The sequence below is a fragment of the Dendronephthya gigantea genome, unplaced genomic scaffold (genome assembly GCF_004324835.1).
Source record: "Dendronephthya gigantea isolate DGI-Jeju-01 unplaced genomic scaffold, DenGig_1.0 000020F, whole genome shotgun sequence".
Lineage (NCBI taxonomy): Eukaryota > Metazoa > Cnidaria > Anthozoa > Malacalcyonacea > Nephtheidae > Dendronephthya > Dendronephthya gigantea.
The window spans coordinates 71,896-98,564 of NW_021163030.1; the positions used below are offsets into that span (position 1 = coordinate 71,896).

Below are 26,669 nucleotides of genomic sequence, written 5' to 3' on the forward strand. Positions count from 1 at the left end.
TCACATTGTGCATTTCTATACCGCCTATACGTCATTACATATTTTAAATGAAATTTTATATACTAGCTGATTGTTGTCAAACCCAACGCTATTAGATTTGCATCAATCGTTTTTATAATACTGTGTCTGTGCAGTACTGGATATTTCTTAATTATACATACTTGTTAAATTACCGGTACTTTTCCGATGTCGATGGCGTTCTGTTTAACGCCGTGTTCAAAAGCCTGGTGTTTGCTAAATCATTTACAATATTTGATTTTGCTGTCAAACCAAACTAAAAGTAAACGCGAACTCAAAACTAATTGTTGGTCACTTGCATTGTAAAGATCATGACGTGTTGTAATCGAATTCGCAGTTCTGTAAAAAGGTTGAATTTTATAATGTGGTTTTCTTTAGTAGCTAGAACAATGAGAAAATATAAAGTGACAAGTTAACCAAGCTAACTACACTTGTTGTATCTAAGCCTATCGTGTTCACATACGAGCAAAGTCATTACTGACAATATTCCGTGAGATTATTTTAAGCACAGTAATATTTTAGCAGTGAATTCTGTGACTGTGCGTAAACTAAATATCATTAAATGGCATATTGTACATGCAATAAACTAAAATGCGTGTAAAAACGTGCTGTGTACATGGATCTATGTTCGCGATCGGATAATTAAACTATATATTCCGACAACATATGCACGAGACTGAGATAAGTGCCCAAGATGTCACCCATCATGATCTAGCTTTTAATTATTGCTTCTATCAAAATGAGCTACCTAAAACTACAACTGATAATAGTTTATCTGTTGAGAATAAATAATAGATTATTTAAGCCATTATGTCGTTTTACATGGACAGATGTATCATACTATATAAAGCCAAGTATTTAAAGTTCTTTATTCGCGCCATGCTTGTAGACATGCATGCAAGCATACATATTTGTGTATATATACTTCGTGCTTTAAATAGAACTGTAGGAGAGTGTATACTACTTGCTAAATATGCAATCCCTCTTTTAATTGGGTTATTACAACAAGACTTTAAATCACATACAGCTTGGATTTTCAAGCAGTTTCATAAACGTTGGATATTGTTTAGCACCAGCGATAAATTCAGCTTCGTTTATATTTCCGTCCTTGTTGGCGTCAAGTAAAGAGAATATTTTATGTGCCATTCGTTCAGGAGTACTTTCATCTCTTGCTAACTTTACTTTCGTTCTTCCAGCGACTTTAAAGACAGCACGCACAATTTCCAACATTTCTTCTCTGTTTATTGTCCCACTGCTGTCTATGTCATACATAGAGAATGCCCATTTTAACTTCTCTTCCTGGGAACCACGAGATATAATTGACAAACTGCACAAAAACTCGCGAAAATCTATAGTTCCGTCGTTGTTTTTATCGAATGTTCGAAAACAATGTCTGGCAAATTTCTTGGCGTCCCCTTCAGGAAAATAACTGCAATACAACTCCTCAAATTTGCTACGCGACATTTTACCGCTTGGACAATCCTTCTTAAATATATCATGCCATTTCTGAATTTCCTCATCGGAAAACTGTGTCTTTGATCGGAGTCTTTCAAGATGTTCATCTGATAAGGTGCTATGTTTCTTTCCCATAGTTTGTGATTAGTTAGGAAATAAGAGGATGAAATACTTTCTTCTACACTGTAATTACTGCCAAGTTTTGTAGCAATACCCCAACATCTGCTTTTAACTGTTGCTACGCCACACGGAGCTGACCAAAAATTTGCATTTTAATATTATACTTGGGTCATATTTTCCAAAACAATTCCCTGACTAGCTTATAGAAAACCAATGAAAATACAAAAAGCTTCACTTTGTGCATTATATTTTGTACCGCCCAAAATTGTGAATTATTAATAACATCAATTTAAACTTCATTTGAATTGCGAACTAAACGTCAGATGTTCAGTTAAGAAGAATTATTCTTGATGACATGCAAATTTTGCAAGTCTTTTTATGTTTAGAAGAAATATTATCTTTTTAAATGTTCTTTGGAACCAGCTGTTTCTAAGCGTTCCAAGAGTGCTAACTATATTTCTAATTTCTTGACTTTTGTTATTTGTGGGCAATCGGTACCTATAACTCATACAGCGTTGTGTAATCTCCCCTATCTTACCCAGCAACATGACGCTTGTTAACAACTAGGAATATAGCGTGAGTCTTCACAACACGATATCTGAGAGTAATTTATTAATCATTATGGCAAAACTTATGATCTACCCACACTTGACGAAACAAAGAAAGTGTGGAAATTGAGTACTGCCATTATACCCCGTATTTTCAAGACGCATGCATCATAAGCTGTCGGTCGGCTGAGTATACCAATGGTCGGCCGCGCGACATTCTACCGTAAATAAAATGACTCGGAATAGAATAACGCAAAGGCTTTAACCAAACAAAAGCTTCATTACTTATACATGAGTGACTGAAGCATAGCTAAAACTTGCAGTTATTAAAACAATTTCATTTTCCGAATGAGCGTTAATTATTTTGTACACATGCATGCAGTTTTCTCGTAATTTGTGAAGCCCTGAGTTTGTAACATGTTTGTAAGTCGCTGGCGTTCAGCGGAGTAAAAATGAAGCAAGAATTGGTGTACACAAGTGAAAACTAAAAGAAAACCACGAAAATTTGCTTTTATCACAATCTATAATATTAAATTGACCCATGATCTCCCGCATGGTGAAAAATATGTAAGAGTACACGCCTTAATACATATGATAAATATAAGACTGCATATCTAAATTTCACAGAATATTACCGGAGACAATTCTCACATGGTATCGACTGTTTCAATCTTGAATATCTTTCCGCAGATATGGATCTATATCTAAACTCCATTAATATGAGACGTTGAGTCGCGGTTCTTCATGAACTTTTGTGTGGGTCCTTCACATGATAACAAAAATTATTCAGGATGTTCAGCTTTCGTGAATAGCTGCTAAAAACTGACACACTGCATGGTTTAAGTGTTAACTCAATGCTGTTGTATATATGCTGTACTCACTATATATGAATGAGTATTTGGCAAGACCAGGGAGACGTATTGCTAAAAACTTTCATTCTTTAACACGTTATTAAATATTAGAGAAAAATATTAGAAAGAATGTTCTTCAGCAAAACAGATGAAGATGATTTAGGGCAGATGATTGATCTCCAGATAAAACCTGCTATGGTATTTTTGGTTTTCATCAAATCATTAGTGACATTACGCACAATCGCATTATATTTATGCAAGAGACATACTAGCTGAACTCATTGCACTGAGTCAAAAACCGTATTTATATAGTTTAACAATAATTCGCTTTATATACTGTATTCTGCATGCCTGTTAATTTTAATGTATAACCTTTTTTTTTATTTTCAGACTTTCTTTTTTTAAGAGGTCGTTTGTTTCAAGGATATCTTAATTTCAGATAAATTATATTCGTGTTCATTCAAATGCAAAATGAATATAATTCCGACCAATAAATTCGGTTTCTACCTCTCTAAACTGAATATAATTATCCACCTACATATTGTAAAAGATCCCGGAATATTTGAAAGTACAATATAGTCAGTATGCATATAGCCATTATAGGGTAAGAAATTTGTCTCATGTATGTACAGCATTGCCAATTAATGCACTGCCACTGGAGTAACACAGCTTTTTATTTTTTTTGACTTAAGAATTCCAGACTTTCTGATCAGTTAAGTCAGTCGTACCCAGCGTGGTACTTTTTAAAGATGAATAAAAAATCTCAATATATTATTTGGTTAACTTTGCAGCATGGGCAAAATTAAATATTAATCGAAATTGGATTAACTCTACGTCGGCTTGTTTCATGTTTATCACAAGAGTTAATGAGATGGGAAAAAGATGGCTAACTGCAGTTGTTTTCGTGAAGCAAGGTTACGAAATGTGGGTATATGTGTAGATTTAAATGAGATAAAGCGGAGTTGATTGCATTACAAATCAAGAAATGTGCCAAAGTTGACGTCTGGTAAGATTTGTTTATATGTCATATGACTGAGATCTGCAAGTAAACTAGAACGATTACTTTGACATCATCTTAAAAAACAAATCAAAAGGCAAATCTCATGTTATATAGGTCACCTAGATCAGTAACAAGGGAGGAATTTCGTTTTAAACCAATCAGCAAATTTGTTTTCCTTTTTCAGTAGACAAAGCTTGGATTTTTAAACAATCAGTCATCTAAAATTGTAAAAATGTACCTTTTTACCAAAAGCCGGTTAGTGACAATTTATGCATTCCGATTGCATTACTAAAAAGCAAAACAAAGTTGCTGATTAGTCCAAAACAGAATTCCTCCATGTTCATAACTTCATATAATCCCAAGGCATTGTAAAATTTACTCACGTGTTTTACAGATTGACTATGTACAATTTAAAAAAATACTATTTTGACAATACACATTTTATATTATATATATTTTCAAACCTCGTCTAAGTCGTCTAAGCTATTGTTTAACCCTTTTTCTCAGTACTTTGACTAATGTAAATTTATTTCACCCGCTTTTGAACATTTTAATGTGGTGATAGCGAGTTCAAAAAGATCGTCATTCAGCACGGACACAACATGCACGCAGTTTTCTTGATAGTATTAAAGTGTATACTATACAATTCAGGTAGCCAGAATTCAATGTAGATCGGGTTGGTTCTGAATTCAATGATCTATGCTTATATGACAACATTTTGAAAATACGCCGTGCCAGGAAATTAGTGCGTGCGACCCAAATGAAAAATCGGGGAATTTCTACTTAAGATCTCCCTCACCTCCCTAGCTAGCTTGTACCTATAGGCTCTAACGACGATTCTATATCTTTACTTGGAAAACAATGCCTGCCACCAAGAGCAAAATAATCAGTTTGGAAAGAAATAAAGATAAGAGCACGTGAATGTACTCCAGAGTACCATATGATGCAAATTATTTAGCAGGCTGTCAGCCATTTTTTTTGCTGTCATTATAGTCATATAAGTTTTCAGTTTCAGTCTCCATATTCGTTCAACGAAGAATGTTAACATCGTTATGATTGTGCATTTCAACAACACCGACGCGGTACTAGACGTATATTGGCTTATCGCAACCCCTTGCCTTGGCTTAGTCTATACACAAATTTGGTATAATAAAGGTATACTTCGTGTGATACTAATTCGGTGGCTAAAGGCGGTACACTATGCACTTTTCTTGCAACTTGCAATGCAATTCTACTCTTGAAGCATCTAAAGTTGTCAAATACGAACATTTTTTTACGATCTGTGTGAGCATATGTTTCCTACATATTGCCCACTTATATGCCCACTTATATTTGCCTAAATCTTTTTGTAGAGCATAAATATAAACCACACTATTATAGTGCTGTCCTCGCAGTTTTGGCAATCAACCGTCCCTGTACATATTTTTAGCTGCCCGGATTTTCATTAACCAAAAGTACCCCAGGAAGCTGGCCCCCCCCTAATTTCTGGATGCTTTCTACGCCACTATTTCCCTCAAAATTATAATTGCATTGCAATTTGCAAAGAAAAGTGCATAGTGCAATAGCGACTTTATTCGCAGCTGTTTTTTAAACCCTGGCTTATACAGGGTGTATCAGAAAAAACTAGAAGATTTTAAAATGTCCAGAAAACTATCATTTTATCAAAATATCTCAAAAATATATTTACGTCTAAGTATTTTAGCATCTCCTGGCTTATCTAACAGTAAAAACTATCAGAAAAATTAACCTAAAAAAGCGGGAAAACGGTTTGTAAAAGCCTCATTTTTAACCGCTTGCGCAAAGAAAATGAGAGGTTCAAAATCCAAGTTCATTTAAAGAGATGAAAGTTTGGACTCTTTTGTGCAATGTATTAAAATTTCAGGAGATTTGATAAACATTAAGTCCGCCGTGAAACGTTTCAAAATTGGACTTTTTTCCGTTTACTCCGCTCTCGCGTAACCTTTTTTCATGCAAGAATGATTACATGCATGAGTGATGGTTCGAATGACGTAGCTACTTACAATCCTATTGTTATACCTCCTTACATTGATGCTGTATCTAATATGCTATTGTTAAAAATAAACTACACAAAAACGTCAAACAGTACACAATTGCAAACAAGAGCAGAGTTTACAAAATTTGTTGTTAGTTCTCAACATGTCCTCCATTTCTTTGCACGCAAACTTCTGCCCTACTTTTGCATTCTCCAGATGTAATTACCAAAACTCTTTGTTAAATAAAACAATGAAACAAGAGTATTCATTGTTAGTTATGTTTAAGTACGTCATTCGAACCATCACTCATGCATGTAATCATTCTTGCATGAAAAAAGGTTACGCGAGAGCGGAGTAAACGGAAAAAGTCCAATTTTGAAACGTTCCACGGCGGACTTAATGTTTATTAAATTTCCTGAAATTTTGATACTTTGCACAAAAGGGTCCAAACTTTCATCTCTTTAAATGAACTTGGATTTTGAACCTCTCATTTTCTTTGCGCAAGCGGTTAAAAATGAGGCTTTTACAAACCGTTTTCCCGCTTTTTTAGGTTAATTTTTCTGATAGCTTTTACTGTTAGATAAGCCAGAAGATGCTAAAATACTTAGACGTAAGTATATTTTTGTGATATTTTGATAAAATGATAGTTTTTTGGACATTTTAAAATCTTCTAGTTTTTTCTGATACACCCTGTATAGTTCTGTTTGCAATATTCCAACATACTGGCGCCAAACCTGCCAGCCCATATATTCCTATATATTAGGGGATTCCTAGTATAAAACGAGGCTAAAATATGGAACCACATTGTATTTTTTTATGTCATGCAAGCTGTTTTTCATCACAATTATCGTGTATAAACACAGGTATGTTATTTTTAAATCTTTTTTTATCAGAATCTTATAGTGCCCCCAATGTTTATTTATATACATATATAGTGCCTGGGCAACACTAAGGCATTAATACGAGGATGAGAAGATAAGAATATATATATTCGGCGTCAACGAATTTCGTGCTCAATAGGATCATAAAATCTCTTGTCTGCAATTAGACATGAATAATGAAAGCAAGTATAAACCCAGCAAGCATCACAATGTTTGCGTATGGACATTAATTCCAGAACAACTACGAAGAATCGATATTCAGCATTACCAACACAAAATCCTAGTTAAAGACCTATTAACAGCTGTTGCCAAGACACTTGGTGTATTCAAGGAAAATATCCAGTATTTTGCAATATTTGAAGGATCATTACTAAATCCATCAGCGAAGCTTGATGAAAGCGATATTTTAGATTTACCCTGCAATCGCATTCCATTCAGAAGTGGTCATTTGATATTGATAAAGAGAAAAGAGCGTTAAAAACATATATGGTGGCATTGCACTACCTCAACTTTGTTTAACAAAAAGAGAATACATAAAAATACAGCTTCATCTTAAAGGACCAACTCTTATAACAAGTATGTTCAAGAGCTTAATTGCTGTGAACGATGATCATTTATGTTTCAAGTTTGCAGATATTCCTTGTCTTTCAGCTAATTAAATCTAACTATACTTCGATAATCTTTATCGGAAGAGATAAGTATTTTAAACAAGAATGATTAATTCTTTAATCATTTCGAATTCGACAAGGTAACGCTGTGTGGGTCATTCCCTGGGTAAAACTTCATATGGTTATACTTCAAGGGAAAATATGGTTGAATTTGAAGTTCACGTGAAATCCTATACTTAATAAAATGGTTGAGAATAAGCACATCTCAAGCTGATTACCTCAGGAAAGTTACGTCACAAATCTAGAAGATAATCAACGAACGACTTCAGACACGAGTAAGAAAATCTTACAAGAAAAGTTAAAAATTACCAGATTTCAAAGCCTTGATGTAATTACACAAGCTTTGACAAAATTTGAGCGGAGACCAGAAAAAGATTGTTCTTGTATTATCGGCGTACAACAAGTCACCAGGAATATTTTTCACAAAAATCTTTTTTAAAATATTTTTCGCATGCCCTAATGAAGACCCGTTTGTACCGTTGACAGAAGGAAATCGATGACAAAAGAAATGCAACGTCACATTTTGTTCGGTGGTAAAATGGGATCATATAATACACATACTTTTATACAGCACATGATTATAAACATATAATCATTCAATTACGTAAACTTTAAGTTGCAGAATCAATTCCTAAAGAGCATTTCTTAAACGTTACAAATAGTCAAATACATTAATTTATACCTTATTTTTGCTGTATTGTGCAGTGATAAATTTAATTTTATAAATTGGCATGGTACATGATAGCCCGTTTACATTCAATTTATTGACACACCACAGCTAAAATTGCTAAACCTAATTTTATCTGTGCCCAAGCTAACAAACCAAAGGCTGAGTAAGGATTAAAGTTAAACTATACCCTTTTTAACCGAGCCGTGCCATTAATAAACATGCATTATGGGCATGATAGATTCCGACCAAGCACTTATACCTTAAGATTAATAATTTCCTAATATTGAAAACAAAGCTGATAACAGTGTCCCTGTTTCATTTTCCTTGCTTTCTTTCTGCCATTTTCTACTTTAAACTAAAAACAATTCTACCGATGGTCCGAGTGGTGCGCTATTTTTCCCACCCCTATATCGCAAATGTGAGGTGTTGGTGCAATATTAAGTACATTTTATAGGAAAAAGCATGAAGGAAAGAAAAAGTCAGGTTATTAAAGCCCCCTACAGCCTTTAAGCTTGAAAGTCTTTAAATTTGCTGTTTAGAGAAAGTAACAATAACTTGCAAGTAGTTTTATATTTCTATCGTCGTCGAGCAGTTGGAGTTTTCTTAGCTACAGTTTTAACAGGTTTCTTCTTTGATCCCGAGGAAAACCAGTTCGTGAGCATATCGGAGAACTCGGGCATTTCTTGGGATTGGTTAAACATATTCATAGAATTCATTTCCTGGAGGTATGAAAAGAAGGTAAAATTACCCACAGAAAAAACAGAGTTTCAAATCTTAGGAAGTTTTTTAAATAAAGAAGATAGGAACAAATGATTTGTAGTCCAGATGACTTCTTAACAGCATTTTTATTTGCTTGTCAAAAAGAAAGATAGCCGGTAAGAAAGAATAAAAGCTGCCTACCAGGTGCACAACGCGATCTTGATCGGTCGACTGAGGTGTAGTACTGTATGTTCTCATTTAAGGTATTCAGCATTGCGTATTAGATCAAATTAAATAAATGAGTAAGAGTATTACCTTTTGTGTTTCTGGATCCATTTGTCCCATCATTTTCGGTAACACAAGCAGCAAAAGCAATGGAAGAACCATCATTAAAACCTTCAGAATGGTATACAATTTAGCTAATATCCTAGTACAGCATGGGCAAATACATGAGCTGTGGTCCCCGTCGAGGGCATATATGATATAGAAATATTCTGAGTCCCCCACCCCCCCCCTGAGACAAGAACATCACAAGTCTTACTCATAATACAGGGTCTTTGAAAAAAAATCCTTACAATGCTCGGGCATGTTGAAGTTCATACTGTACATGAAACAAAGAAAGGATTTTTATTAAGCACTAGGATAAACCAGATAATTTTAAAAGGAATTTATGCATCAAAATATATAAAGGATAATGAGACAGGCATGCCCTAGTTGTATGTAAACCAGGCTCAAAATTATCAAAATTCAACAACTTCTCAAAATTACAAGTGGGAACAAATGATCTGTGGTCCCAGAAGAGAATTTGCCCTAGGAGGTTTCATTCTAAGGCAGTGGCGTCGCCAGGTTGTTCAGACTCGGGGGTACGAGGCAAATGCCAAAAGCACGAGACCTCTAGGGGGGGTTTAAATGTTATAAACAAACAGTTTTCACAAGGGCAACTTTCTGTTGTTAGCTAATCAAAATGTGTCAACAAGACTATCCAACTCATTCTTATCTAGTCTTTTCCTATGCTAATAGGTTATTCAAATGTTATTCTTAATGTGATCAAAAGTAATATTGATTAAAAAATTTCTTTATTTACAAGGCTGTTGGAAATTAGAATCATTGTACCCCCCCCCCCTTTTTCTCTTCAAATTTATAAAAATCTCAAAAGTGGTCTTTAAAATAACTGGGGGGGGGGAAGATATGCATAGCAGATAAAACATTCCAGCTTAAAAGTGCAAAAAAAGGAAAATAATTGAGTTTTGGTTTATGCTTGAAGTCTTATGTTTATTGTTGTGCTTATGTTGGTGCTTATGTTGCTCATTGTTTTACCTTTTGGTCCTACCTTATGCCCTTGCTAAATTATGTGACAACCAGGCATACAATTGAAAAATGTGTTCTTACCATAGGATTGAAAAGAAAATCCTTAATTTTCCATGCTTCACGTTTTTCAAAAAAATTGGCAGGTTCTTTGGTTTTGAATTTCAGAGGGTATGGTTGTGTAACAACAGCTGAATTTTGAAGAAAGTTTACTTTCCTTGCTCTTATCTTGCCACGCTTAGCATTAATATCCACACGCATAGGTTCAAATAAATGATTGGGAGAAGCCACTTCAACAATATATGATCCAGATGGAACATCATTTATAATAAATGAGCCATCGCCTTTAAGAAACCCCACATATTCTCCACCATTCACAAGGACTCGAGTTTCACTTGTCCATTCTAAAGCATGACAAAATCATTCTGAGCTACTCTATATCAATTAATCTTTTTAATGAACCCCAAAACCTACTGGCGTGGCAGGTGAGCAAATGACAAACCATTAACTATTGTATTTTGCACCTCCAAAGTTATAGATTTCGAAAAACGTCCAAAAATTAAAGCCAATCTATTAAAGCTAAGTACTACTAGATTAACTATGCAAACAATAAAGACATTGATAAAAAATCTATAAAAACGTCTGCACTATAAAACATTCACTTGGTTAGAATTTAATATTAAAATTTATCATGTATATTGAAATATGATTCATACATAAAAACTATTTTATATATACCTGGTAGTTTATCGCCCTGGATTACCACCTTCCCTTCAATAAAATGTCTTGCATTTGATTCCTCTATTTCGTCTTCGCCAAGACAATATTTGATGTAGATATTTAGGAAAATAAATATAATACTATACGTCTTCATTTTATCTTTTTATTTTATTAATTAACCTTCGTTCCTACACCGTGATGAACTTCATGTAAAGCCGAATGAAATGTTACGCATCAAAAATGCGATGCCAATCATGCCATTGGCATAGAGCATTAATGATTATTGGCATAGAGTCTGTTCTTCCCGCGAATAGTATAAAAATTATTGAAATTCCAATTCACAATTGTCTGAGAAACGAACGTTTTAGCATGGAAATATCAGAAATTAATTAAATTACGTAACGAATGGCGAATGTATTCCTAAGAAATGACCCCACCCATTATATTCATGTTCAAAGTGACGCGCTTTCCATAACTGTGACGCAAAAGGAAAAACCGAGCCAATTTCTCAAGTAAAAATTTACACTAAAGATTCTTCATCATTTAGAAAGGTTAAATAATTTCTGTGTGTGTGATCTATAGTGCGGATGTTGTAACAGCAATACGTGCCAGGCGGTAAGTTCTGAATAGGTTTTAGCTCTAGTTTGGTAATGTTGCCTAAAACCAAACATTTACCTGCTTAATATCCCTTGAGCATTTCCAAGAAACTGTAGGGAGCCAAATTGCAGACAATTTTAAGCCTGAAGCTTTTTAAGATGATGACTGAAAGTAATCGATCCCAGAATATTTCTTACAAATTCCCATTTTTTTTAAAATCATTCCTATGTCTCTATGTCTAAATAGTCTAAAAGTCCTTTTTCACTATTAATTTTCTATGTTCGAATTGTTTGCAGAAATTTCACAAACGTACATGTCCATCACGCATACGCATAAAAATCCTCGTTACCAATTTAATAGTCATTGGCCCAATTATTGCTGAATTAATATATACAATCAGACACTACAACGGTATTACGGCAACCACTGTCAGGCTGTAATTTAGTGCGCGTTTTACTTTGCTATTATCTATATTAACACCAATAATATCAATAACAAAAAACTTCAAACAACCCCTTTTTTATGTTATCTGTAGTATACCCTGAAATGAATTAAATATCAATTGTGCATATTGTGTAACAACGGATAAGTTTAAATACATCGTACGAATACAATGAACTACAGAGACGGTGAAAAAAATTCATGAAATGAAAACTGCAATTTGGAAGGGAAATATAAGAAAAAGAAGTGAAAGTTTATTACCAGAATTTTTGCATTCTGGACGATCATCGATATCTAAAGCCTTACTCTTAGTTTCATTGTTACCTTCTACATTTACGTTGGAAGTTTCATGTGGTACACCACATTTTTTTGGGCCACATGAGAACGTACAGTTACCTCCAGGGCACTCAATGCTACAAGTACCAACACCAGATGCACAGGTCATGTTACAGTTGCCACCACCACAGTATTGTTGACATTTTTTCACGTCCTGTCCACATGTCATTACACATCCACTGCCATAACATTTTTGTATACATGAACCGTCGACGCTATTACAATATAATATTGTGTTTGAAGCATGAGAAATCTGCTCCTCGCAGCGAGAAGATGTACATACCAGTTCGGATTTTTCCACGAATGTCTCCTGCCTGCAATTTTTGCCATGGCAAGATAGTAAACCACAATAAGAACTATTCTTACAATTTTGTTGACAAGATTCTGATTCACATATGAGTTTTGTGCAGTTTGCTTTGTCATGGCAGGTCTGAAGACAGCTTTCATTACTATGGCAATTTGCTGAACAGCCATTTCCGTGACAGTTTTGCAGACATACATCGGACTTTAGGCATTTCAATGAGCAATCTGACTCCACGCAGGTTTGAATGCATTCTTTAATGTTATAGCAACGCTGGTTACGGCAGAACACACACAATTGTTGACAATTTATTGCAGCATCACATGTAATATGATTACAATATCCAGTTAAACATTTTTGGTTGCACTCCGATGAATAACAATTCATAGTTTTACATCCACCACATTCCTGATTGCATCTGTGCGTCGTTTTGTCACATGTTAAATGTGAACATTGTTTCTGGAAACATGATTGTTCACAGAAATTTAATAAGGACCCATTACAATCCCACTTTGTACATCCATGTTTCAAACAAGCTTCCTGACAAGTGCTGTTTGAACCACTACATGCCACTAGCACTGCGGTAGTCGATGCAGGTAGACAAATTAGCACCGTTAGCAAGAAAAGAAACGAATGCATGAATCCTAAAAAGGTTAAAAATTACAATTACATGGTTTTACTATGTGAAAACATAATTAGTATCTACTTTGGTAAAATCATAAGAGTTTTTCCCGGTTGATAAAAACAGGACTGAACAAATGAAGTGCGCAGGGTGGAACTGTGGGATCAAGTAATTTAAGCGTTTGGACGCGGATACAAATTTTAACGGAGAAATAATTTTGCGTTTTCAAATTCTTCCAGCATCGTGTGCGGCTGTGCGCCATAATAAAAAAAAACAAATGCCAAGATCTTCTATGAAGCTGATCAAACCTGATGTATTCAATTGATCGGTGATTGTTGACTGTGCGCACATACTTCAATAGAAATATTCAATCACGCCAGCCTCCTTGACATGTTCACGACCATATTCAAGACAGTCACGACTAAATGTAAACCAGGCATCAGTATCGCGGTTGGGAAAGTATTACGTCACCCGAGACCTCACCAAAAAACTTAAATTTGTTGGTAGATTTAGTTACTTTTGTAAGATAAGGTATACACAATTATTGCTGTGGAATATTTTACAATATAATGAGCATGAATGATGAATGTTTTAAGTACGACACGACTATGCGTCAACGCTTGAAGTAGCATCTTACACGGCAGTTGGAGTAACCCGTGGGAACATATCTTGTTGCGAGCTTGTGAAAAATTTGTAAGAACTTGTTTGCAGACTTGTTACAACTTGTGCGTTTTTGGGTGTGCAGTTATTATAGCATAGTATATTGGAGTGTAGAGCTACATATATACTGTAACACAACTTATTCTCTTGCTGGAAGACGGGCATAAATACAGTCGAGATAACGCTAATCTGTCTTTTTATGTAGTTTATACAAAAAATGTTTTACACTTGACCTTGTGAATTTTTTGTGGCTGAATGAATAAGTAACAACTACTAATTGTTTACTGTCCGCATTTATGAACACAATAGTGAATAGAGACTATTAACTCGTTCAGCAATAATGTAAGAAAGCAATAGATTATATTTGATGTATTTAGGAAAGACTAAGCAGTAAATTCAGCTTTGCTTTTGCCGTTATATGTGTTTCATGTTTGCCGTATAAAATTTAATGCTTGAACGGCTGTGGGTGTATGCAGTCGCTTAAACATGAAGTTTTATACGGGGAACATGAAAGTGATGAAATACATACAGGAAAGCTGACATTTCTTACATTCGTTTCGTTTGAAAATATTCTCATGCGACGGACCGTGACGAGCACGAAAAGATTGGACGTAATGAAGAATCGCCTCAATAGTCAGATTAGATCTAGAAGGGGGGTTAAGTAAACTTTAAGGATTACATTTTTAGATCATAATCATGATGAAAACAGTTGACATCTTGTGAGTTGTGATGTGAGAAGATTAGAAAGAATACTATTCGTGAAAAGCCAATAAAACTTAGGAAGCAGAAAGAGAAGGGGCTATAGTCTATATAAGAGGCCAACACGTGGAAGTGGAAGAATATGAAAACGACGGCTTTGCCGGATAAATTCGAAAACGATGACGTCACGTATCAAATCGTTTCCATATTAATGCTTCTTTGAAGTCTGGTGTCTTATGCTCGATTTTATATTGCTATATTAGCCTCAAATACGTTTTATTTAGGTTATTTTCATGGTGAGTAAAATCGTCGCCAATTCTTTTAGCATTTGCGGAAGTATTTTACGAGAAACATGTCGGAGTATGGTTATACACAATTTCTTATACCCGACATTAATAGATACTCAACCACAATATTTATGAGTTCGGGCTTGTCTGTCCAAACAAAGTTCTCATTTTTGTTTTTTACTTTGGATTTGGTAGATTTTTTCTTTGAATTCGACATCCAACCTGTGACACGCGGGTGGAAAACATGTAGGTGTATTGCAGGATCAAATAACTTTATCGTTTTTGTGTTTACGTGTGGACGCGGATAAATATTTTAACGGATAAACGTTTTCAAATTCTTCCGGCATCGTGTAGTACCTGCTCAAGCATGAGATGATAACAACATACGCAACAATATAATTATAGAAGCGTATCAAATTACACAAATGATACAAACAATAATGTCCAAACAATCCCAAAATCCAAAATATTCATTGAAATACTTACGTTGAAATATTCCCAAATTTACGACTGTTTGATTCAATCAAGATAAAACCTGTTAGGGTACGTGCATTTGTACTAGTTTGGCCGGATTAGCAATACGTATTAGTTATGTAGCAACCAAATGCAAGTTAACAAATGCATGTTGAACTATCGATAAATTATGCAATTGCTATCAGATTAGGCTATAATAATATTTCAGGACTTATTATGTTCGATTGGACACACTTTAAAGACAGCACAAACAACCATTACGAATTTTAAATAGAAGTTGTACTTACCTTTCTTAGACTTCTCACCAAAATGTAACACCGTTGACCTCGACCTACTATATCTATGTCATATGTATCTTTGATGAAAATAATTTAACAGCACTTCCACTTTCAAATTCCTTGTTTCCTGTTGGATAAAAATATGTTATTTACCAGATTGGAGGTCCGTATAGGGAAATATTTCCCGAGGGACGATTTTGAGACCGAAGGTAAATTTTCCCTATACAGACCGACTAACTGGTAAATAATATATTTTTTTTTCTTGCGGTCTGAATTCATGTTTTAGCGTTGGCTCTGTGCTTTTAAATCTCGCCTGGTCCGTACGGCCTAATACGGACCGCTCGCGTAGCCAATCAGATTGCAGGAAAATATGAATTCGGACCGCAAGAAAAATATATATATATTTATATATATATTACAAATAAATGTCCTTGCGCATGTCAGATTAGGCATGTTGTCCCCACTGACCTATATTATATTGACTGAGCGCTCGAGGCCGAGTATCCACCGAGTATCTTGGGCAAATGCTAGTGAGTATCTTGTGCAAATTTTTGAGATTGGAATTCAAAAGAAAGATATATTTTACTCACTTCGAAATCCGAATTACGAGCCAGTTATTTTCGGTCTGCAAGTTTACGCATGAGAGCAACGATTTATATGACGTGATGACGTTGGCAACGGGGATCCCAATATGCTCCTGATTAAATAGGCCGCGCGCTCAGTCCATCTAGTATAGGTCAGTGGTTGTCCCCAACTTCCTACGGTGTCGTGTTTCTAGAGATCAAGCCATAAACCATCCAATCTATAAACATTTTGCTAAATAAATTGAATAAACAATTTGGAATTTAAATAACAGAGTACAGCAATGAAATGTCAATGGGAATTTGCTATAATTACACGAAATCAACTACCCCAGCCATGTATGCGGATGATACCGAAATCTTCTTACGATGAAAATGAATTTGTTATAAGGTTAAATTTGGATCCTACCCATGCATCTACTGGCTCAAAAAAAGATGCATCGGTCTAAGGCCTAGGGGGTCGTTGGCTGTTCATATAAGACGGGCCAAACGGGTTAGCTCGACAGTGCTGGGATTTCGTTTCACATATTATTTCGCTATATTTGTAAAATTGCATTGATATGGAATGCACTGGGCAAGCCCGGCTCTGGCGAGATCCCGCCTGAACGAAGCGAGATCTCGCGTAGCAGGCTCTGAGGCTCATATAAGAGGGGGCACATATTAATATATTCATGATGTACAAGGCTGTTTATTTCGGGCCCCCGAAGACGGCCACGCCTCGGTTACGCCTCGGTTAACACCAGAATCACTAACAGCCCAGTCCGCCCCTTGTGTCGCCAGGGGCGTAGGAAGCATATTTAAGTTGGGGGGGGGGGCATTAACGTCTAGGGCACTTGCCTGATGAAAGAGCATTTAACATTGGCACGTATTATTGTTGAAAAAAGTTGAATTATATTATTATATTGTTGCGTTGGCATAAACGTTTCCACAAAGAAAAAGGGCACTTTACCTCAGCAAAAGGGCACTTTTTCTGTTATTTTTAAAGTTGGGGGGGGGCTTGGCCCCCTTGGCCCATTGGTCCTACGCCCATGGTGACAGCTGCACCTTCTTAATATACAAATGCTAAAACGCTAAAAGCGAACAATATATGGGAACAGATATGAACTTTCAACGCAAAGCCAATGTTTAAATAAAGAAATCCTCTCATATAAACACAGGACATGTTTATCCAGTTTACCGGGGTGTCTCGCTGACAAGTGTAAATGTATTAATGTCAAAGTTGTATTGTCATAAAGGCAAAGTAACTAAAGTAAATAACTTCTATTTCAAAGTAAAAATACAAAAACGATAATATGTGACGATTTACATTTCAAGAAAATCCACTTCGCTTACGATATTTTAAAACAACATGGCGAATTAGGACGATAACACGATGTATTGTTCGTGACAGGTTCAATAATTAGTTTTCGGTTTTCTTTTCATTTCAGTGGCTATTTATTCTTTCTTCTTATCTGTTTTACCTGTGGACTTGAGTTAATGTTCTCTGCAAGTGACGTCTCATATGAAGTGATGACGTATCAACAAGATGTCACGTGTGAATATTGAAGTGTTTTGCTAGTTCATTTAAATCGTCTTGGTCTTTTTCCGACATGATGATCTAAAAATTTATACGAAAACAAACAATAAAAGTCTAATCATAACGACAGTCATAAGGACTTTCCTCGTTTGCAAGATTTCCTCGACAAGGAGCATTGTTAAAAAACCACACGGCAAAATCTCTAATATCGACATACGTTATGTACTTCACTCATCACAACCACTAACTCGCAAGCTAGTTGCAAGTGTTTTCATCCAATCAAAATGCTTTTTTGTTGATTTCAAATTGGATGCACCGAGTAGATATGAGTCTCAAAATGGATACATACATAATAATTATATAAGTTCGTTGAATAAATAAATGAATGAAAGAATGAATGAATGGGTGTCTGAGGGGCAACCACAGCAGAAAAGTCAGATTGAGCTCGACAAGGAGCTCTTATTATGGCGTGCTGGGTATATTACACTTCCTTTGCTTTATTTGAAGACGTAATAGCATCGTAGAATTACTGGATAATAATTAGTCTAGTAAAGTTGTTTCATTACTTGTACTGCAATTGATTTGTTAAAAAAACTCCGATTTTTTTATCATCAACAAATAATCGTGTGATGTTGCTCGTACAATTAATAATACTCGTCATATCCTGGCGGCTCGTACAATTTTGGCAAAATTTTGAAACAACGCTCCTACTATTTATCCCAAATTGTGCTCGCCATCGCATGATTAGCTATGGAAGGTTTTTTGGGAGAACGAAGTCGAAAAATAAAAAAAACATCATTTTTACATTTGACCATGTAGGAATGTTGTCAATCTCGTTCCCAGAGTACGCCCGTTTGCGGGTTAAGCCTAGCCGCCTTTTGCGATCGCGGAGCAGATCAAGCTCTAACTACTAACTAAGCTACGGAAGAAAGTTGCGCGTGGGAGAAGCCGTATTTTTGTATTTCAGTAAAGGTGGAAGTTTCATTTTTCGCAACGTTCCCTGTAAAATCCTAAAAAATATCGTATGTCTCTGCCCTCGCTGTTTCAAAATCAGTAGGAGAATGTAGCGAGCTCGTACAAATTGTGTATCTTGTTAGATGTCCACGAACTGAAATGGATACCCTACCTTTCTTGCAATGTTCATTCTTTCGAAAATATTCCAAAGAACAATACCAACGACTCTTTTCTTTTGCATATAAAACACAACTCCCTTGCCATATTCTTCATTATTTTCTACATCACTGATTTCATTAGACTCAATACCTTCCGCGATTTCAACAATTTCCTCTTTTGATTCGAACACCTGCAAAATTATATTGCAAAATTATTGTTCTTCTGATAATATTCAACAGACCAGATAAAGCAGTTAACCTAAATAACCTGCTCTTGTGTGCTTGATCGAATATTTTCACCAGTAGCTTCCACAGCGGCCTTTGGTGTGTCACGTGATGTAGCTTTAGCAAAAACTCCGATCGTGGGTAAACTTGAGTCAACTAAACCGATTGCTTCATAACCAATTCTTGGACCAAGATCACTCCTACAAGTTCCATATAACTTCAATATATAGTCTAATAATTGTTTTCGCCGAAAATAATTCAACATTCTTTTTAGCATATTCTAGGTAACATCAGATCGATATTAATTAAACTTTACGCCTCAGAAGGCCGGCCAAAAGAGCGCAGAATATAGTCCTATTACAGATCTATAGTCCTATTACTAACAACACATTTCTTACCAAAACATAGATTGATGCCAATACGACTGTTTTGCTCCAGTCATATTTTTCCCGGCAAGTTTACCGCTGACCACAGCATGATCATGATGTTCCACACGACGACGACCAAGATTGACATCATAAAAACAAGCAGAATCTCCAGCCTAAATTATTTCATATTCTTACCATCTTTAATGGTAACTAATCAACATTACACAGGGTAATAAATTATAAATACAAAAAAAAGAGTAAAACAGGTACGAAGAATTCTTCAATATACAAATGCAGTGAATGTGAAATAAAACTATTTCTGTACTGGAAAAACAAGTCTCGACGTTTACACCTTTTAATGCCCTAAGAATAAGAGTCCTTCTCGGCAAGATTAGTGTACGAGGAAAATCCTCAAGCTGACACGTTGAATAGTTTCTTTTCAGTTTCAGGCAGTTGCCTGCTGATGTGCTATTAGCGAGTTTAAGATGCACCAACATACGACGCGGACGTGACATGAAAACAGCCGCTAGTGTTAGAAAACCAGTATTAATTTGTTTCACATACGATCTGACTTTGTTTAACAAAAGGAGTCTATAATTTCCATCCCTGTTGCCTGTTAGGAAACTGTGAAAATTAGAGCAGTATTACTTCAGGTCCGCGTCGTAGATTTGGTGAATCTTAAACTCACTAAAATTTTAAATAACATACGGGGGTTGTAATTATTGCGTTTTTGACATTTATGAATTTTCATTCACTCTGATTTAAAATGGAAGTTGTAAGAATAAAATTACAACTAACCTATTCTAAAAAATTTCGAAATAATGGTCCAATGCAATTTGTTATTGGTAATATTATAATAGGTCGTTAGCCGAAACACTTATCTGACCTAGGAAGATTCAAACAGTAAGACATGATTTATTATATTTAAGTATATATGACTTACTGTTCCGTAGATTGTTAAAATTTACATTATGACTTACCACCCATATATCAGATCGAGCCTCGAGCTCGGAATTAACTCTGAAACCTCCCAACTCAGGGTCAACTTCAAGTCTTGCAGATTTTGATAGATCAACATTCGCTTCCAGTCCGACGGCGACAACAACATGATCCACTTCCAACTATACATTAAAATATAGCATATATAGACAAGCATTGCATATATACACAAGCATTGCATATATAGACAAGCATTGCATGTATAGACAAGCATAGCATATAGACAAGCATTGCATATAAAGACTAGCATTGCATATATACACAAGCATTGCATATAGACAAGCATTGCATATAGACTAGCATTGCATATATAGACAAGCATTGCATATATACACAAGCATTACATATAGACTAGCATTGCATATATAGACAAGCATTGCATATATACACAAGCATTGGATATAGACAAGCATTGCATATATAGACAAGCATTGGATATATAGACAAGCATTGGATATAGACAAGCATTGCATATATAGACAAGGATTGCGTATAGACTATAGTATTGCATATAGACTTGCATTGTGTATGGACAAATATACGTAAATACAATTCTCATGCAACGTTTCCTACCTTTTCCCCGGAATTCAGGAAGAGAGCAACTTTCTTATTTTCATATTTCACATTTTCAACATGACAACCAGTCATGACATTCACGCCCTCTACGAATAATGGCAATAAAGAGAGACATTGATGATGGCAATAAAGAGAGACATTGATGACTGATGAAATTGAATCACAGTTTTAAAATTGCACAAGTGCTAAAAGTATTAGGCCAGCCGTATTTAAAATACCTTTTTCGCAAATTTTGCCCGAATGAAAGAATTATATATTTGTCGTCATAAAATGAAAAAGTAGTTACTGTGTAACTGAGAAACTATGCCGCATCAGTAAGCGATAATAAAGGTGTACGTCTAGTTCACCACTGTATAATTTATGGTATAAGGAATTCTGCACTAGCTGTTGAATAAATACAAGGGGAGATACAATTATTAGTTTACTTGCATAACGGAAAAAATAATACTATTCAGCCTACAGTGCTTTTGGCACCTAGAGTACATTCGGCTGTTACACTGAATACAAGAAACCAAATATTAAAAATACGGTAAATAATGGATCTGAATGGATTTTACGCAAAAAGGAAAACATTTCTAAATTATTGTAAGGAATTGTAAACCTTTGTATTTACCTTTCACAACATTTTCTGTTGTCCACTTGCTCAAATACCCAGGTAAAACTCGCGCCATGTTACCTAAATTGCCCAAGTTTACATTAATTTATAATTTAAATCCAGAATATAGTTCATGCAGAAAGTTAAATGAAACGCACACGCTGACAACCCGAAAAATACGTATTCATACACAACTTTGTTTTACACATTCACAAACTGAGTGGTAAAAGATTGGTTCATGTATTGTCATTATCATGTTGAGGAAACGATGAAACCAACACACCTTCTTCAGGAAATATTTGTATGATTTCAATACCTGACTTGCGACCTGAAATACAATAGATAAGAGTTCTGAATTTGCTGTATACATGAAAGATAAAAACCCCCAAAACATCATAATTCAATCAATCAAACCTCGGTTACGTTATAAGCTTATATAGTCGCCTACATACTTATTATGCCTAGTTCCATAGAATTTCATTTTAAAATAAATTTGTATATAATTTGTAAAATCTTATTGAGATAAATTCAAAATTTGGAAATCCATTTACTTCGCACTGTGATTAATAATGATTGTAAATCGAGGTCTAAATTGGATCAAATCGTGAGTTACAATGACCAAATTCTTGATTCCTAATTAGTCTCAGGAGCCTAAAACCCAGTTTACAACTATGTTGATTCGTGCTACTATTTCAGAAGCAGTTCTCATTTGTAATTACAATGTAATTTCTATTGCTAACTGTTGATTTTTAGGCAAGGCCAGTACCTCTGTGTCCTAGAGCACATGCCAGTTCACTCCCAAGAAATCCTCCACCAATCACAGCGATTGATTTCGCTTTATTTGTCACTTTATCCAGTGCTTGAAGATTCGCAATCTAAAGGGTACTTGCTTATTGTTAAAGTTGTTTTTGGCCGACATATTGCTTTAAGTTCAGCTCTTCTCAAAAATTTGCTATTTAAAATAACAGTTCCCTCCGGCTTCTTAGACCCAACACTTTTCACGGAACTATTAGTTAGATTGAACATCGTCTGTACTAGGGCATTGTTGTGAACTCTTGTGACTATATAAACTGAGTTGTTTGAACAGAGAGTACAGTTATATGTTAACGTATTCCTGAGAAGTATTGTTCGTGCTTGTGGTGCAAGTAAGTGGCGCTCACCACAGCATGATCATGTAATTTTATCTTTTCAACACTGTTATCTCACTATTAAATACATTTTAAAAAGCCAATGTTATCAGTGCAGTGGATGTGGTGGTATAACCACTACGAATTTCAAAAAGCACTTTACTAAAACTCAAGCTTGACTCTCAACTTTGAAGATGACTACTGCTATATAAGGCGGTCATCTCATAACGTCATTCAACACCACTGACAACGCTTCTCACAACTACACTAACGATCAACATTTTGTGAGTATGCAATTATTCATACGGTACAAAAAATATATATTCTTAGCTATTATATTTAATTCCATGCATCATACTTACTGATCTATATAGCGTAGTTCGTCTTTTCACATTAGGGTCAGCGTCTTCAAAAACCTTCAGATTCTTAGCTGTCCCACCTTCAAAATGTTATTATCAGCAATTTTTATGAAATATGCAATGAAAAGATGCTATAGCAGTTCACGATATATATCAATTTAGGAAGCTCTAAACTATCCACTATTTTCGCCAAGCAGTATGTGTAGGAAGCTTTCATTATTTTTTCCTGAGTGTATGTACATCTGAATCTAACAACTATTTATTGTACCAAAACAAAACATATGCTTTAAAATATCTTTCCTCACACAATAATATCACAGCTATTGTCAAAACCTGTTGCTAAAAGAAGTTTGTCATATCCTATTTCTTTTCCATTTTGTATCTTGATTTTGTGATTCCTGGGGTTAATCTCAATAACCTGCATCATAAAATTATTTCAGTTAATTATCAGTTTATTTTAATTAATGTCTTGAAAATGAACTTTATTCTCATGATGCAGTCAAATCGTCATGATATATCATATATTCATGGTGGATCTAAATTCATTTGACAGTAAAGAAACAGCCATTTATATAGGAATAAAGGAAATTTGTAAATAAATTCTGTGATTAAATATTTATTCTTTTTTATGCATAAAGAAAAAAGACACTGTAAACATGATAATGCTTTGATAAATTATGTACCAGTATTCTTTCAACTAGGTTAAAATAATTCAAACCTTAGTTCTTCTTAATAAAGCCACAGCTCCACCTTCTTTTTTCATTAGTTCACTTGGTTGACAATAATACTCATCATTTTCGTAAAACAGACTGAAAAAAATTGAGAAATAATATTCAATAATCTGCAATAAACATTGCGCACTACTTTAATCTCTATATCTCTTTCTTCTGGTTCTAAATATTTCTACTATTCAAAAACATGGAACAAATACACAATCAAATACACATGCCATACATTTTACAGAACCAAAAAAACATTTCCAGCAAATATAAAACAAAATTTTCCTTTGAACAGGTCTGATTAAACAAAATAATTTAACCTTCTTTCCTTCCCACTCCAATTTTTATATCTCAATGTTTTAATAGCCTGAGGATCTTCACTATACCATAATTCTTTAGATAATGGGGGTCTCATATAGGGTGTGTATTTCTCTTCACCAATGATAAGAACCTGTTATGAATATATATAGACATTATGCCACCAAAGAAAATCTCACACATGTTAAACACATATTTGATTTGTGCAATCTCTGTGACAAGGTAAATGCATGACCTTGCATTTGACAAACCTTCACCAACAAAGAGCTATATAATTACTAACAATATGAAACGTCTACATTTGCTTTAAACTCATATTCTAATCTCTTGCATGCTTTTTCTGGTAGCACTTCATATTAAGTTCATTATGACTCCAGTCCTAAAAAGATTTTGTTTTACCTTGGCATCAGGTTTCTCATTCTTAATAGCCCTATAAGCTGCAAATGATGCAGTACCAGCTCCAATTAATACAAACGGGACATGTTCAGGAATTTCTTCATCTGCAGGATGAGTGCCAACTAGGATATCTTACAAGCAGATTGTGTTAATGATGAATACTGAGTATTGTGAAACAGCAAACATCTTAGTTTACCTTCCTCTATCTGTTCTTCATCTTCAATATCGGCTAGGACAGTCTCTTGCTATATCAAACAAAAAATGAAGTGAAAACTGAAAAATTTGGCAATGTAGCCATTGAGAAAATGACAAATTTGCAAAAATACCATTTTTCATTGAAAGCAGTCAGGATCCCATCACCCTACCCTATGTCACAGTAAAATAGGTGATCCGATTGGCTCATCTTTGACTTTGAATTTTGTTCACTTTAACCAGCCAATTAGATTGCCTGGCCAAGCTATTTTCTATGACATATGTCAGGATGATGGGATCCCACACCTTTTCACAAAATGAACAAAAAACATTTGTTTTTTGCAAATTTCGCAGGTTTACAATAGCTTTTAAAACAAAAAAATTCTAGGCATGATTCCATTCAATCCCCTCTACATGTACCATACATAAACAAAGGATATCACCCTTCGGTTCACTTGGTGATTAGTGAGACAAGATTTTTTTTCATTTCATTAAAAGTGATGCCATTAGCATTTGATTATAAGTTGAGATTACCCAATATATACCACATTGTAGACTGAGAAATACATATATAGATCACTCAGTGATATTGATTTGAAAATCAATTGAAAGTCAATTTGTTTTATTCAACAAAGATGGTAAGAAATAAAGCATATGTAATCAACACTGATCGAATAATAAAATGTAAGCTGGATGATTCATGTTCAATGTTGTGAATTCTCACCTTGTTGGCTAAACTTTGTTTTTTTAATTTTGGAATCTTTCCCAATCTTTCAAAATAGAATGCCTGTAAAGCAACAAAATACAAGTTTAAGTTCGTATTAATTACTGCCTGTAAAAACTTTCATATTCCTGCAGCACGCCAATGAACTCAAATAATATATAAACATACGTAAAAAAGAACTCCACCAAATAAACTTAATCCTGTGACCATGAGGGCATTGTCAGATGCAAATACTCCAGTGCTACTCTTAGATCTCACATTTTGCACAAGGTTTGCCTGGTTTGGTAAAACATTTCTTTTTCCAGACAATATATAAATATTCTTTCCACGTACTCCATAGCAAATAGTTCTTGAAAGAGGTCGAAAAATACGAGAGAATATTTGAGAAGACATTTTGATTTTCAATTTTCTTTTACACGTGAGTACACTGCATTTTCCAAGCAGTACTTCATCTTATGGAGGTCATAGTTCAATGTCACCTAGGATCATAGAGTGCAATCTGGGGGATCGTCAATCCTGGGGAGATGGGGACTTTCCCAACTAGGTTTTTTAATTACCCTGCATATTTACTTCCAGTTAACAGGCTATCTACAGCATTTGCCGCTAGAAAACGATCATTTTTTCCATAAACGTATTCACATTTGCTTTCGGTTTTTATCGATCATTGATTTTAACAAAAAACATTCAATCATCGTGCACATTATTGCATTATACGGCTTTATACTTGCCCCCAAAACAACAAGGACTCCGTTGCTGTAAACAAATATTTGATTAATTATATATCTTTCTCTGATGGAAAGTTTGAACGCTTCCCTACGTCTTTATAGTAAGGACATGCATGTGACAAGCTTTGGAAAGTACCGTGAAGGTTGTTTACATGACTGGATCTTGTTGCCCCAAAAGTACGTAAGCAAAACTCAAGCTCACAACCGTCTTGCAAATTTCAACCCATTTATTTCAAAACATCAGTGATAGAACAGGACCTTCGTGAACTATTTTACGGGAATATGTAGTATGAATGAATGAAGGAGGAAGTTAGCTCGTAGAATAGGCCGGTGCTTTTCCGCATTGAGAAAAGGAAATAAGGTTGTCGCAAACACCTGTTTTTCCGTAGGTATCCCCTACCTACTATACAAGAAGCAATAATCAATTCCCCGCTGTAGGAGAATTGCGGACTTTGCCGTACTAGTGGCATTCTTGTATCAATGCGAGTTCTTGTGCTCTAAATAGCGATGGCG

The 26,669-nt window shown here is 35.0% G+C and overlaps 4 protein-coding genes across 4 annotated transcripts; all 4 read right to left on the minus strand.

Annotated features, from left to right (window-relative positions):
* Window positions 1–178: 178 nt before the first annotated feature.
* LOC114521464 (neurocalcin homolog) lies at window positions 179–1,917 on the minus strand. Its single transcript, XM_028541925.1, has one exon. It carries the CDS (start codon window positions 1,606–1,608, stop codon window positions 1,036–1,038), a length of 573 nt encoding a protein of 190 aa, XP_028397726.1. The 5' UTR covers window positions 1,609–1,917; the 3' UTR covers window positions 179–1,035.
* Window positions 1,918–4,878: 2,961 nt separating this feature from the next.
* LOC114521500 (keratin-associated protein 4-9-like) lies at window positions 4,879–15,691 on the minus strand. Its single transcript, XM_028541969.1, has 4 exons — window positions 15,634–15,691; window positions 13,580–13,647; window positions 12,354–13,248; window positions 4,879–5,092 (listed from the first exon to the last, which is right to left on the minus strand). Exons 3-4 carry the CDS (start codon window positions 13,241–13,243, stop codon window positions 4,879–4,881), a joined length of 1,104 nt encoding a protein of 367 aa, XP_028397770.1. The 5' UTR covers window positions 13,244–13,248; window positions 13,580–13,647; window positions 15,634–15,691.
* LOC114521385 (ER membrane protein complex subunit 7-like) lies at window positions 8,714–11,089 on the minus strand. Its single transcript, XM_028541814.1, has 4 exons — window positions 10,948–11,089; window positions 10,294–10,613; window positions 9,220–9,300; window positions 8,714–8,924 (listed from the first exon to the last, which is right to left on the minus strand). The coding sequence occupies exons 1-4, from the start codon at window positions 11,081–11,083 to the stop codon at window positions 8,781–8,783; spliced, it is 681 nt and encodes a 226-aa protein (XP_028397615.1). The 5' UTR covers window positions 11,084–11,089; the 3' UTR covers window positions 8,714–8,780.
* A 1,820-nt stretch (window positions 15,692–17,511) lies between the features above and the next one.
* Window positions 17,512–25,858, minus strand: LOC114521384 (apoptosis-inducing factor 1, mitochondrial-like). Its single transcript, XM_028541813.1, has 17 exons — window positions 25,600–25,858; window positions 25,432–25,494; window positions 24,712–24,760; window positions 24,519–24,646; window positions 24,122–24,252; window positions 23,801–23,891; window positions 23,416–23,500; window positions 23,086–23,162; window positions 22,363–22,471; window positions 21,880–21,924; window positions 21,615–21,677; window positions 20,999–21,087; window positions 20,407–20,547; window positions 19,457–19,599; window positions 19,102–19,258; window positions 18,848–19,024; window positions 17,512–17,802 (listed from the first exon to the last, which is right to left on the minus strand). The coding sequence occupies exons 1-17, from the start codon at window positions 25,822–25,824 to the stop codon at window positions 17,734–17,736; spliced, it is 1,842 nt and encodes a 613-aa protein (XP_028397614.1). The 5' UTR covers window positions 25,825–25,858; the 3' UTR covers window positions 17,512–17,733.
* Window positions 25,859–26,669: the final 811 nt, after the last annotated feature.

Coding starts and splice junctions, on each gene's coding strand:
- LOC114521464 (XM_028541925.1), bottom strand. CDS start 1,608: ATGGGAAAGAAACATAGCACCTTATCAGATGAACATCTTGAAAGACTC.
- LOC114521385 (XM_028541814.1), bottom strand. CDS start 11,083: ATGAAGACGTATAGTATTATATTTATTTTCCTAAATATCTACATCAAA. Junction 10,614..10,947: donor CCAGGGCGATAAACTACCAG/GTATATATAAAA, acceptor GTCATGCTTTAG/AATGGACAAGTGAAACTCGA. Junction 8,925..9,219: donor TGGATCCAGAAACACAAAAG/GTAATACTCTTA, acceptor TCATACCTCCAG/GAAATGAATTCTATGAATAT.
- LOC114521500 (XM_028541969.1), bottom strand. CDS start 13,243: ATGCATTCGTTTCTTTTCTTGCTAACGGTGCTAATTTGTCTACCTGCA. Junction 5,093..12,353: donor TGCCCTGGAGGTAACTGTAC/GTTCTCATGTGG, acceptor GGTTGCGATAAG/CCAATATACGTCTAGTACCG.
- LOC114521384 (XM_028541813.1), bottom strand. CDS start 25,824: ATGTCTTCTCAAATATTCTCTCGTATTTTTCGACCTCTTTCAAGAACT. Junction 23,501..23,800: donor CTTTATTAAGAAGAACTAAG/GTTTGAATTATT, acceptor TTTATGATGCAG/GTTATTGAGATTAACCCCAG. Junction 21,678..21,879: donor ACAAATATTTCCTGAAGAAG/GTGTGTTGGTTT, acceptor TGGGCAATTTAG/GTAACATGGCGCGAGTTTTA.